Genomic DNA, 12,979 nt, shown 5'->3' with positions numbered 1-12,979 from the left:
GCATCACGGGTTGTGCCGACAGGGGCTGCAACAGAAAACGTCGAATCGCCTACACTAAATGTGCAACAGGAGTGGTGTACTGCATTCCCCTCTCATGTGGGGCTTCATACGTTGGCCAAACTGGCCGCTGTATTAATGACCGGCTGCGGGAGCATGCCAGAAACATAGAAAACAATGACACTAACGCTAATCTCGTGCGTCACCTTGCTTCGGGCACGTGTAGGGCAAGGTTGGAGAAGACCACGATTCTAGGCAAGAACGGCAATGATAAGGCTAGGCTCGTTCTAGAGGCTCATTATATCCGTAAGCTGTCGGAACGTTGCGTCAGTGACACGTCTGTACACGTTTGTTCATCGGAATCTGCCTTTTTAGATTCTTTTTTTTTGACTAACTTGTGCGCATGACTGATGTGAGGTTTTTGTGCCTTTTCTAAGCGCTCGTGAACCTCTTTTTGTGTCCCTTACTCTGTCCCTCGTCCGGTAATTCGCGCTTCCTAGTTTACAACATGCATCACCGACTATCCCGGCAGCTTGCTCTCCTGAAGTGTACCGGAGTGGATTCCAAAGAAATGGCAAGCGTAGCAGGGAGCGGCAGAAGGTTAAGTACGCGGATGAGGTTAACAAGTCTGCGGGCATACGGTGGGCGCAGCTGGCAAAGAACAGGGTTAACTGGAGAGACATTGGACAGGCCTTAGCCCTGCAGTGTTCGTAGTCTGGCTGATGATTATGATGATGATGATAGTCTCATTTGTGCTTAGAGTGCAGCCCGCGGGGTATAACAGAAATGACGTTGATTCGTGCTTTTCTTCCCCCCCCCCCTCCTCTCCATGGCGCATGACCTGACGGCTATCCTGTACTCTCCATCGGACGTGCTGTTCCTCCTCAGTGGTCCCGCCGCCAGCGCTGGCCGATGCCAAGCGACTGGGGAGGAATATTAAACGAACCCTACTGAACAAGATAAGAAAAACCAGGTGGATCCGGGGCGCCCTATGGTACCTGATGAACAGCAAAATCAGGGCGCTGACCCTAGTCATTGGCTACCCGGACGCGGTCTCCAGTCTGACCATGCTCGAAAACTTCTTCCGTGAGTATCAAGCAAAATGGCGGGCGACTGGTGCACATCATTCGCTTGCATCTTCTCAAAATGGAGACCAATCATTCGACACACTCTAGACACCAACACGGCACGCCGATAAGGGAGTAAGAATGGTGTAAGCTGTCCTCATGCGCACACCCTTTTATAAAATTGAGAGCGCTATAGGACAACGTACTCTCTTTTTACTCTTTTCGGTTTGGAGCGCAGGGTGTTCAAACTTAGGCTTTCAGGATTTTAAAAACAAATACAAAGAGCACAAGATGCATGGTGTATGCTGCCAGGCGGACGCAAACTGTGAGTATATATACAGTCGTAATACTACTTAGTAACAAAATGCAATAATTAACTTCTTAATCACAGCAGTTAGCATACGTGTTCTTATTGCAAACTTAGTGATAGTAGCATTTGATGACTGTTTTGTCTTGTAGAATTTTAGTAAAGCGCCTGTGTACTGAGATATCAACGTCTGAAATTTCAGCCCAATCTGTCCAGTTAGGCACGCGAGAGCACGGCAATCAACCTCACTTGAGAGCTCCGGAATGATTTCGACCACCTGGCAATATGTAACACGCACTGACATCTCACTGCGCACGGGCGCCTTTGCGTTTCCTAGGAGGCAGGTGGGCCCCTAGATCACGTTACCGAGCGGAGGCATCACGGCCTGCCCACCGGAGTTAAATTATGATTGGTCTGTCGGGAAGGGCAACTTAGGTCGCACAAGCCCCGCCAGTAACCGCGCCAGCCGTCGCAGGACAGTGGAGCATCACTTAACCGCTGCACCACTGCTCAAGGAGTGCCATGATGGACTCCCAGAGATCTATGAATGTAGAGAATGACCTTCTCTAGGGAGCCAGTTATGCGTCTTTAACCAACGGAGGGTTTAGACTGCGATTAAGGTGGAGGCGAAAAGCAAAAACGCGTTCGTGTGCTGTGCGATGTCAGTGCACGTTAAAGATCCCCAAGTGGTGGAAATTATTCCGGAGCCCTCCACTAGGGCACCTCTTTCTTCCTTTCTTCTTTCGCCCCCACCGTCCTCACTTCGCTTGCGTTGCGGTGGAGGCGTCCACTCTTTAGTGAGAGAGCTACTGCTCCATTTCATTTTCTCAAAAAACGGCACTTTCATTTACATAACCGCTGATTCATTCCCGTTCTTTGTGTCATAGTCAGAACATTCCATCCGGAAACGAGTGTTGTGTCGACTAGTGAAACTTTTCTGTCCTTCATTCGCGCAGTGGAGTTCCCAGATGTGCACGAGAACTTCACTGCTCCTTTTCTGACCTCGCGGCGTCTGATGACGCTGCGCCACTTCAGAAAGAGCTACCAAGTAAATTGGAACATAATCGACGGCAACGCCTACTACGAGCCAAACCGACCGGCTGTCTACGTCTACGGCAATCTCCTGGGGCCCCCGGCATTCATCCCCGATGCTCCGGCGGCTGTCAACTACGGCGGTCTTGGACAGGTATTTTTCTTTTTCGTTCCTGGGATTATGTGGTGTCACGATCTTATAGGCCTGTAGGAAGAAAAATGCAGAGCGACATGATGATGGCAAAGTTCGAACGGCGTAGTCAGCCTGGAAAGTTGTTTTTGAGGATGGTGCTGCTTTGATTTTGTGACGCAGGGGCAGCTTGTCCGAAGAGTGTAATGGTAAGCGTGGTATTGAAACGGTGGCTTCACTACGCTAAGTGAAGCCAATTTCAGCGTGCCTGGCACAGCACAGCCCTCTCCTGCGCATGCACCACGCAACAGGTGCGCCGTGTGTGACGTCACTGCCGCGCATGCGCAGTAGAGCACGCGCCGCGCACCGTTGCTCGGCTGCATATAAACGGGGGGTGCGAAGCGCTCCCTAGTGAGGGGACGGGCGAGCGGTGGCGGCTTCTTGGCCTTACGGGGCTGGAATCTAGGGGCTTTGGCACATGTGACGAGGGCTCCTTGCCACCGGGGGTATCTGGCACTAAACTGTCGTCGTCGTTACAGATAACGCAGTTGTTGCGACGCGCGTCTTGTCTTTCAATCTTTGATCTCCTATCTCTTTCAACTCTCCTACCGTCTGCACGAGGCAGCGATTGTGGCTCAGCTTGAGCCAGTGGGCAGGCCCGTCCACTTTCCGTTCTTCCAGCATAGTCAGATGCGTGGTCAGCGAAGAGGCGGACTGTCAGCGCACGTACTCAGCACGACAGAAGTATAGGCTTCGCGAAGCGACGTCGACGCATCCCCAAGTTGTACCATGGTACAAGGCGGGCCAGGAGCGAGCCCAAGAAGCGAGGGCCCAGACTTGACTCTTGTCCTCAAACGAGAGGTTGACCAATCTAAAGTGAACCTGTTTAACCCGTGAATCGCTATCGTGTACACACTACGTTTAACCGGAGCTAAACCACCGGCAATTTTTGAATTTGGGAGTAATTACTACTATGCACCAGAGCGCTGAGACACGGCAACAATGGAAAGTTTTTTTTTAAACTACATATGAGATAAGTGGAAACAAAAGCCCGTTAAACCCTACTGACCAGTAACTACAAGTGCATCTCGAAGCGAGAGGTCCTACTTCGAAGCGCGCCGCCCTGTTTGAAACTCTATTAGCGCCGCAGCAAGGAAAACCCGGCGTCGTCTCGGCTGCGTTGTTATGTCGCGAAACCCACGTCAAGCGTGACGTCACACGTGGTTCTCTGCAATGAAAATAATTGAAGAGAGAACTTGTAATGGGAATGAAAGGTCGACGCATGTCTCAAGGGAATTAACTTTTATAATGAAATTGATTTTATCTTTTAAAAAATTCAATAAATTTTAGCCAGCATTCCACCTCCCTTGAGTCACCAGCCAAGCGTGGTACCAACTGAATCACGTGGACTTGGTTGAGGTACATGGGGGAGGGGGGGTGTGACGTGCGCGTGATGTTGGCTGAATTTAAATCTTAGTAATGTGCATATTAGTGCAGTGCCCACGAGACGTTTTAATTAGTGAGATAGTAGAGTAAGATTATGTGCCGCCAACTGCGACGTGGAAGACTTCAATGACAAGAACGTAGAAACTGTGTTGGGGTAATTGTGATAATTTTGTGAATCGGTACAAATAACAGTCACTGTGTGTGAAGAGAAACCACTGAATGGAACTATTAACGCTGTCGCGTCATACCCTTAATGGCGGGGCTCAAGTGTCCCCCCAATTTTTTTGGTTTTCTTACGCAAGAGTCGTCGCACCCTAAACTTGGGAAATAGCGTACGTCACGTAACGCGCCGTATCTTAAGGCTCCATTTGAAATAGATTATGGCGCATGCGCAGTTTGAAGCCTCTGCACTCCTCACAGCTTTGGTACAGCTGCAAGGAACTACTAAGATGGAGTATACTCACAGGCGCTATCTGTTCTATGAATAGAGGTGGCCAACACTGCGCGCGTTGTTTTACTGTTGGTTAATGGCCAAGCGTCGGACGTAAGAGTTTTAACACAGCGGCTTAGATTCGGCAGCTTTCGATACATACCTCGCTGCCCTTTCAAGATTAATGTGTGAGATGAAACCAAACTTCTGGCTTTCCTCGAGACAAGGAAATCAGCTGTAGCCTTAGTATGGGGAACTTGCGCTGAAGTTTGCGGTGCCGATTGCAGCGCCATAACACACTGCCTAGCGAGAAGAGCGAGCAGTTTTGGGTAGTACTATTAGTACTTTTCGGCGCCACCTTCAGGCGCTTATTGGCGTGAGCGTCCGCGCTCAGTCGAAGGCGCACGTGCCGTGCGTCAGCTATCTGGGCTACGCCGAGAGAAGCTAGGCAATGAATGCTGTCTGCCAAACGCGGGTTTCTAATCGCGCAGAATGTGTTTTCGCGTTTGCAGCGACCCAAGAGGCTGACAAAAGCATTTTTGAGTCACCGAATAGAACAGTTGCAGTGCCACCTTGGCAGCGCAGGTTCCCCATACCACGGCCATTTTGAACACGGCGGTAAGGGTTCGCGCCCTATGGTGAGATGTGACGTATGCAGCTAAATGGGTGAAATGTATTGCGTTGCTTTATAGGAGAAACTTTTCTGCGCTTGATCAGCCTATGGTGTTCGCAGGTAGTCGGACACGAACTCATGCATCACTTAGATCCCGAGTTCGTAACAATGGACAACTATCTTCGGGATGTCCGCTTTGAGAAAACGCCCGCAAAGAAGTTGTATGCTGGAAAGATTCTCTGCCTCCGCCATTCTTACTACAAGGTATGTAACCAACACGACCATTCGAACGATATAGGAAGGTGTCAAGATTAATATGGTGTGTGGAAAATCGCCATCATCGGTGAAGTGGAGATTCCAGAAAATATATTGAGTTTAATCTCGACATCACTTTCCTCAGGCAAAACAACAAGTGAAGCAGTGCGAAAGAATCCCGGAGACGAAACGAACAAGGGACAGGAAAGAGTTGAAGATTTATTTCCACCATCGCAGAGGCACGAGGAGAGGCTGGGACTAAAGGCATATATGCATGCCTGACGGCGGTCCCAGCCACCTCGTGCAGAATTAAACAGCACCAACTACATACGTGTCATTCCTTTATAGAAACGGTATTTAGACAGTCTATAGATTTCTCATAGACTCTTTTACCTTCTTATAGATATTTCTTTTTGTCTATTCATATTCTAGAGACTGTCTATAGACAGAAGTCTACTAAAAGTGTATTGCCTCAATTCTATAGATTGTCTATTGACTATCTATAGGACTTGTGTAGCCTATAGACTGTTCTCTAGGGTTTGTCAATAGAGAGTCTATAGACTGCATAGACAGTAATCTATGGACAGTTTTTAGAGTGCCTAAAGAGATTTTTCTAATGGTTCAGCATAAGCAACATATTACACAAAATTATACGAAGAGAGCAACCTGCACATTAACGACAACGACATGTACTTAAGGCAAGATAATATGAAAAATAAGCACTACAGAAATTCGAAAAGCAAGCACTTGACTAATGTAGAATAATTTGCGAACGTGCAGAAATAATACGAAATCAAAGAAATTGCACGATGAACAGCTTATGAAGCATAACAAAGCTAAAATAACAAAGAAGAGCAAGCACTAAAACATACGCAAACTTACAATGCAAACAAGAATCGACCAAAGAATAACGCCATTATTACATTTCATCACTACTGCTGGTTCCGCCTTCGGGCTGCTGCTTTAGCGCTGCTTTTGCTTGCGTCAGAATGGACCAACTAGCCGAGCTAAAAGTTCAGTCTCCTCCTCCCAGGCGGAATCAGAGAGCCGGGCAAGGACACTGGACGTATTTATCGACTCGGAAGGCTTCGTCGATTACGCGGGACTACAAGTTGCCTACGAGGCTTTCAAGAAACTGCCGGAGAACGAGCGTACGGCGACTGTGCCGGAACTCGGCCTCACCGCAGACCAGATCTTCTTCGTCTCCTACTGCCTCAAGTGGTGCAGCACGACTCCAGGGACCAAGCGCAGCCCCGGATCGTGGTACTGGCACACCCGATCCCGGTGCCTCGTGCCTTTGCGAAACATGCCAGAGTTCGCCGAAGCGTACAACTGCCAACGGGGAGACCGCATGAACCCCGAATCCCGGTGTAGCTTCTGGTAAGGCTGCGTGGCTTGAATAAAGTCTGCGGGGAGCCGCAATGCCTTTTTTATACTCACCTAACATAAGAAGCTGCTATATGCGCTAAATAGCCATCAGAAACGCCTTTCGTCGTTGTAGCGTAACGCATGCACATTTCTTAGATCAATGTACACTGCGGCTGGAGTGGAGCGTCCAGCTGTTGATTGATCCCTTGGACGATCAACAGCTGGACGCCCCACTCAAGCCGCAGTGTACATAGTGTTGTGCGCGTGTGCTTTCTTTTCTTTTGTAGCGAAAGCTACACTGGCCTCGAACTCGCAGTTTCGCCGTGCTCGCATTCCCACCGTGGTCGCACCGCACCACGTCACTGGTCACGTGACCAACCGAGTGACGAACCACGTGTCCAACCACGGCACCGCTACAGTGAACTATAGCGCCGCGCCGGCAGCTGCTCCGCATTATGTGACCGACAGCGTGACCAACCGCGTGGCCGGTGACGGGAACCATTGAAACCCCCGCACACTCACTGAATAAAAAAAGAACCCTGGGTAGAGGCTGGGAATCGAACCAGCCCTTTCGCGTTTCGAGGTGGAGACGCTACCACTCCGCCACTGCGCCATTTTTTTTTTATTGCCTGGCTTTGACCCATAACATTTACACAAAAAGCACTCAACAAAAAACACACAAAACGCTATGTACATACGACACTGTCGTGGTCAGCCATCATGAGTCTGGCTTCGTCATACTAAAATTCACGAAGCATACAGAGCGGCTCTAGCCTCGAGAGCCACTCGGGAGGCTCCGCAGCTGCTTTCTGGATGGCCAGAAAGCAGTCCATTCTTTCCCGAAAATAAATTCGGGCAGGTCGTGCGTCTTTGTCACAATAATAGCCTGCCATTCTGGAGCGCCATTTCCTTTCCCCGAAAACCACTTATGAATTATTTGAACGAACGGACTACAATTTTAGCTATTGAGTAACTGCAACATGCTTTCATTTGTTTGCTGCTCAAGACGTGTGTTTGGCGAAGCGCTATTTTTGTCCAAGCGGGCAAGCTTAATCGCACCTTCCTGTAATGTAGTGAAGTGAATGTGCGTACGGTCCTTGTCAAATGTATTGTCACGAAATGGCGCCTGCAGTCCGGGAACCAGAACGACAGTGAAAATGGCGCCTAAACAAAACTCTTTTTTTGGGCTGACTTGCGCCCACAATGGACTGAATAATTCGGCGGCGGCGTAGCAACGAGCGTCCTGGGCGGTCGTCGAACAGAATGCCCGCCGCTGTCGGCCGTGCTCAATTTAAAGCTGATAGCGGACTTCGCGGCTTCTCGACGCTTCTCGCTGCTTGAAATCTATATAAGCTCGGAAGAAATCTCGTCTGGTCGGGTATATAGTAATTCATTTCAACAGAAAAAGGAAGACGCCGACAAAAGGTTTGTGTCAAAACAAGACGTTTCGGCTTCCGTACGGAAGCCTTGTTCGCTGAAATTTATTCTAGAGTCAGAGAGTTTATTAAGACAACGTACGGGGCAGTTGTCTAGGGCGCAGAGCAAAAGGCAAATGGATGCCTGACATCCATGGAAGAGCGACGCTTAAATACGCTTCAATAATCGTCCCAGGCTTCTTGCGTAGGTTGTCGGGAGATTGCCGGTGTTACGATATTAAGTCCCTCAGTACTCTCAATCGGCAAGGACTCTAGCGACTGGCATAAAATCCAGTTCTTTTCTTTGGCGATGATAGAAGCCCCTTCCCAGCAGATATCGGACCTGCCGATACGGCGTGCGTCGCAAGTGCGTTGGAAGTGACTTTCTTGTTGTTCGCGTCCAATGTATGTTCTTGCAGACGCCTTTCAAAATTCCCGCTCTCGCCGATGTAAACATAGTCGCACCTGGCGCAGGGAATTCTGTACACAAATCCCAGAAATTTTTCTTTCTATAGCTTGTCCTTGACATTCACGAGCTCGTGTCGCAACTTTCGCGCTTGAACATGGGCAACATGCACGTCGTACGTGCGCTGGACACGTCCAAGTGCTTCACTTATACCCGGTACATAAGGTGTGGCGACACGTGCTTGGCATTGGCTGCCGACCGGTTCCGCTGACCGCACCGATCGAGCGACGCTCAACGGAGTCCACAAAATTCCTAGGGTAGCCACAGTTCATCAAGTCACGGCGCACTTGTATCAGGTCCGAGGCACGATCTTCAGGTCTTGAGCAGATTTTTTGGGATCGTTCAATAAGCGCATTGAACGATCAAGCATTTTGAGCAGTCAGCGAGGCCGAAAGTTTAACCTTGAATGTAGCTAGAGGTCAAAAATTGAAATGACTCCTGTCTCACATATCTCGGTGAACACCCGAATCGGGCCGAGGGGAAGGAAAATGAAGTGAAAATTGGTTTTAAGAAAAGTAAATGACGCCTGTCTCACATTGCGCCATTTCCTTTCCCAAAAAAATTTCTTTTTCAATTTGGCTTTCTGAATTTATCTGCAGGGTTTGCGCATAGTTTGGAACCGGATTTGGTTCCATATCTCAGCATACAACGAGCAATGATACAGTTGTAAATATCGCCGAAGCTATATTAAATATATGCTGTCCTGTGTGAGCGCCTTTAATGTCGCTTCAAAGAAAGAAAGATGTTTAACAAATAAAAATAATGTGGATTAGCTCAGCTAATCCATGATATACAAAGCGAAAGATGTCGGCGTTCACTGCGTTCATTGGCGTTGGCGTTGACAATGTTCTAGACGGCGATGGCTTTGAGCAAAGGAAGGGCGCATAACTGGCTCCCTGGATATGTGGACGCCTCATTCGTGCTTTGATTCTTGGTGAAAGAGATGTGGAATGAATGAATTAGCGCTGACAGCGTTGTGGCTGACATGCGGCACTGCAGCAATACCTAGGCCGCAGCGTTTATTTGGTGATCAATCTCTCGCGATCAACCATTAACTGCATGCGACCTCCCAGGGTGGCACTAGGGAGCTTTCAAAGCTCTCTAGTGTGATCAAGTGCACCTCATCTAGACCCTCGCTACCGACTAGCTGCTTTAAGGATGAGACACTACCAATCGCCATTGAGGCGTTGACTAAAACCGGTAGTATAGGTCTGCCTCCTCTTCTCCAATCCTCGGCAAAGGTTTAAGGATGAAGGGACGGAGCTAGCGCAGCTTACGTGGACGCAGGCAGTATTGTGGCTGTCGCTTTGTTTCTTGCGCATTAGGGGCCTGCACTAGCGATTGATTAGGTGACCTGCAAATTGGTTGTAATATATTCGCATTGTTCTTTTGTCTACGTCGGCACCTGTCATGTCACTCTGTCTTCACCGCTTTTCCTTCCCCAGTGTAAAGCAGCAGGCCTTGACGATGGTCCTCCAGAACGACATTTATGCCTTTCTCTCTTTCTCTCTATCTGCCCACAGTGCAGCAGCCGAATCCTTTGTTAGCGTGGATATGGCTGCGAATTTAGAGCACTGCACGGGCTCGGGCCGGCCCGAAAGCCCGTGCCCGGTTCAACCCGCCAGCGTGGCCGGGCCGGAAAATATGCTTTTTCGCCGGGCCTGGGCCCAGCCCGAGCTTAAAGTTGCGGGCCCGTACAATGCGGGACTGCCTACACTCTAAACAGATATGAGTTAAAAGGCGCACAAACTTTTCATAATAGAGTTTTTTTTTTGTGCATGTATGCAGCAACCATTTTAATTTGGCTCTCAGAATTTCGCGGATATTCGCAGACAAGAGTTTACACAGCAGTTTACCGCTTGAGCTGCTGAGGAAAAGGACCTGCGCTAGGGTTCATTAGAGTGACGATGTTGCGTGCCCGGCCGGGTCCGGGATTTTAGCCGTTTGCCTGGACTGGGCCTGGGCTTGGGCCTCAGAATGCGGACCGTGCACTGCTCTGCTGTGTAATTGCTTCATTCTTCGAAGAGAGAGAGAGAGAGAGACATTTTAATGATTACAGAAGAACTGCGCCTGGTTGATAACCTGGCATGCAACTCAAGGTGAAGGTGAAAAAAAAAAGGTGAAAAGGAAATGAAAGATACACAAAACTCGCGTACTCAAAAGCACACAAGATTTTTCACAGGGTGTATATCAAACCTGTGTCCTTAAGATAGGTTTGTAGGGCTTTCGCTTTTCGTGCAACCGAAGCAGCATTACACCAGTGTCCAAGGATATGGTCCAGGTACAGAGTGGCTTCCTGCCGGAATCCTAAAGTACCGTGTAAAGTCTTGCGGTGTTCATTAACATTCAGGCAGCAGCAGACCAAGTGCCCCATGTCAATCTCGAAGGATATGAGCCATTACAATTGAGCCTAAATTTCAGAACCTTTCCCGGATTTTTCGGCATCGTGATCTCTTTTTCCGTAATTCCATTTTAATTCTTTTTCTGACTAACTTTATCTGCAATGTGATTTTCTAGCATGCTTAGTTTAATGCTCATGTTTTCGTCTAACTGTTGTTAGGGCTTGTCTTTCTCTTGTTTCGTCTAAGAATGATCTCGCCTACATTTTTTCACTGGCCTCCTTTTCCGCTGACTTGGCTTTTATGGGACACCCGTCCTGCTACTTGGCACCGTTACCGTTTCCGCTGTTAAAGCATGCGTCAGCTGTTTTTTTTTTCGGGCGAAAGAGAGTCATATTCTTTACTAGTTTTGTATTTATCATCATCATCATCATCATCAATTTATTTTATAAAATTCTTTAGAGGACAGTATGAGACCGGAAGCGGGCAGAGTGGGTGAGGGAACAAACGCGGGTTAATGACATCCTAGTCGAAATCAAGAGAAAGAAATGGGCTTGGGCAGGGCATGTAATGTGAAGGCAAGACGACCGCTGCTCCTTAAGGGCAACGGAGTGGATTCCAAGAGAAGGCAAGCGTAGCAGGAGGCGGCAGAAGGTTATGTGGGCGTATGAGATTAAGAAATTTGCAGGCATAGGGTGGGCGCAGCTGGCAAAGGACAGGGTTAATTGAAGAGACATGGAAGAGGCCTTTGCCCTGCAATGGGTGTAGTCAGGCTGATGATGATGATGATGACAAAGATGCCCCTGGAAAGTTTTGTACCGTCTGTTAAGCGCACTTTTCTGTGCTGGTTCGAGCATGAAAGGAATAAGGAGGACAACTGCAATTGTTGTTTTGTCAATATTGCTTCTCTGGCTCTTTCCGCATACTTGTTAGCGTTCTTTCCGCGAATGAAAAAAAGATGCCGCCACCGTCTGGAAGACGTTGAAGTAACGACGTAAGCTGCCGCCATTTTGAATTAATTAATGACGTCACAATTAATTACCATTATTGGCCGACATCTTAGATTTATAAGTGACGTCACCAACAAACCACCAATTTGATATGTCAGTGACCTCACGAATCAATCATCAATTCGATATACTAATGACATCAGAAATCAATCACCAATTCGGTTGCTATATGGATTCTCTGCGGGGTCCGCCATCTTGAATTCCTCGGACTTCGAAAATTTCGCGCCGAAGGAGGCGGTTGCAGACCCCAAGAACTCAAGAAACGTGATGAGTAAGAGCTAACGGTCTTAAAACTGCTCTGAGAAAATATATTAAAGATTTTCCTGCCAGTCTGTACGAACTCGTGACGTACAGGCGAAGGACTGGCGTCCACCGTTTTGTCGCGAATGACGAAGCCTCTGGGAACTCGCTGCGAAAATTTGGCGTCGACTGACGCAGTTTATTTGAGAAAACTACCGGTTTCTCAATTAAATCGCTTCGTTCTTGAGTTGTGTACCGGAAAGCACACTGTCGCAATAAAAAAAAACATAGTTTTCTTCTTTGTGCAGCGTTCCCTGCTGCCAGCACGCGATCTGTGAAAACGAAGCAGCTCGCGGCCAGAGCTCTGACGTCACAGCCAGTCAAGCCTTGTCTTCCATTGTAGCGGTTTCTGCGCTTCGCTGTTCCTCCCTGACCGCATCCCTGAGCCTACGTGCGAAAGCCTACTTCCATTACAGCCTCGTCCTCTGACCATCCTTCGCTGAATGGAGCCCCTAAGTCTCGCTTCTCCTTCAGGTACGGCGGACGGCTGCTACCGTCTTGTGGGGTTTTTGCGTACCCTATTAGGACGAGGCTATATTAGGACGAGGCTACGATACTCTTTGGCTTTGTTAATCGATGCGCCATTGGAAGTAACTATACAGAAACTCAGTCTGTCTTAAGCCGCCGCGGTGGCTGAATTGTTATGGCGCTCAGCTGCTGGCCCGAAAGACGTGGGTTCGATCCCGGCTGCGGTGGTCGAATTTCAATGAAGGCGAAATTCTAGAGGTGCGTGTACTGTGCGATGTACATGCACGTTAAAGAACCCCAGGTGGTCGAAATTTCCGGAGCCCTTCACTACGGCGT

At 48.6% G+C, this 12,979-nt stretch overlaps 1 protein-coding gene across 1 annotated transcript; it reads left to right on the top strand.

Annotated features, from left to right (window-relative positions):
• The first annotated feature begins 890 nt into the window (after positions 1-890).
• LOC144135465 (neprilysin-1-like) lies at positions 891-6,685 on the top strand. Its single transcript, XM_077668125.1, has 4 exons — positions 891-1,083; positions 2,328-2,557; positions 5,143-5,286; positions 6,311-6,685. Exons 1-4 carry the CDS (start codon positions 999-1,001, stop codon positions 6,659-6,661), a joined length of 810 nt encoding a protein of 269 aa, XP_077524251.1. The 5' UTR covers positions 891-998; the 3' UTR covers positions 6,662-6,685.
• Positions 6,686-12,979: the final 6,294 nt, after the last annotated feature.

The sequence above is a fragment of the Amblyomma americanum genome, chromosome 5, assembly GCF_052857255.1.
Source record: "Amblyomma americanum isolate KBUSLIRL-KWMA chromosome 5, ASM5285725v1, whole genome shotgun sequence".
Taxonomy (NCBI): domain Eukaryota; kingdom Metazoa; phylum Arthropoda; class Arachnida; order Ixodida; family Ixodidae; genus Amblyomma; species Amblyomma americanum.
This window is presented reverse-complemented; position numbering and strand designations above follow the sequence as displayed.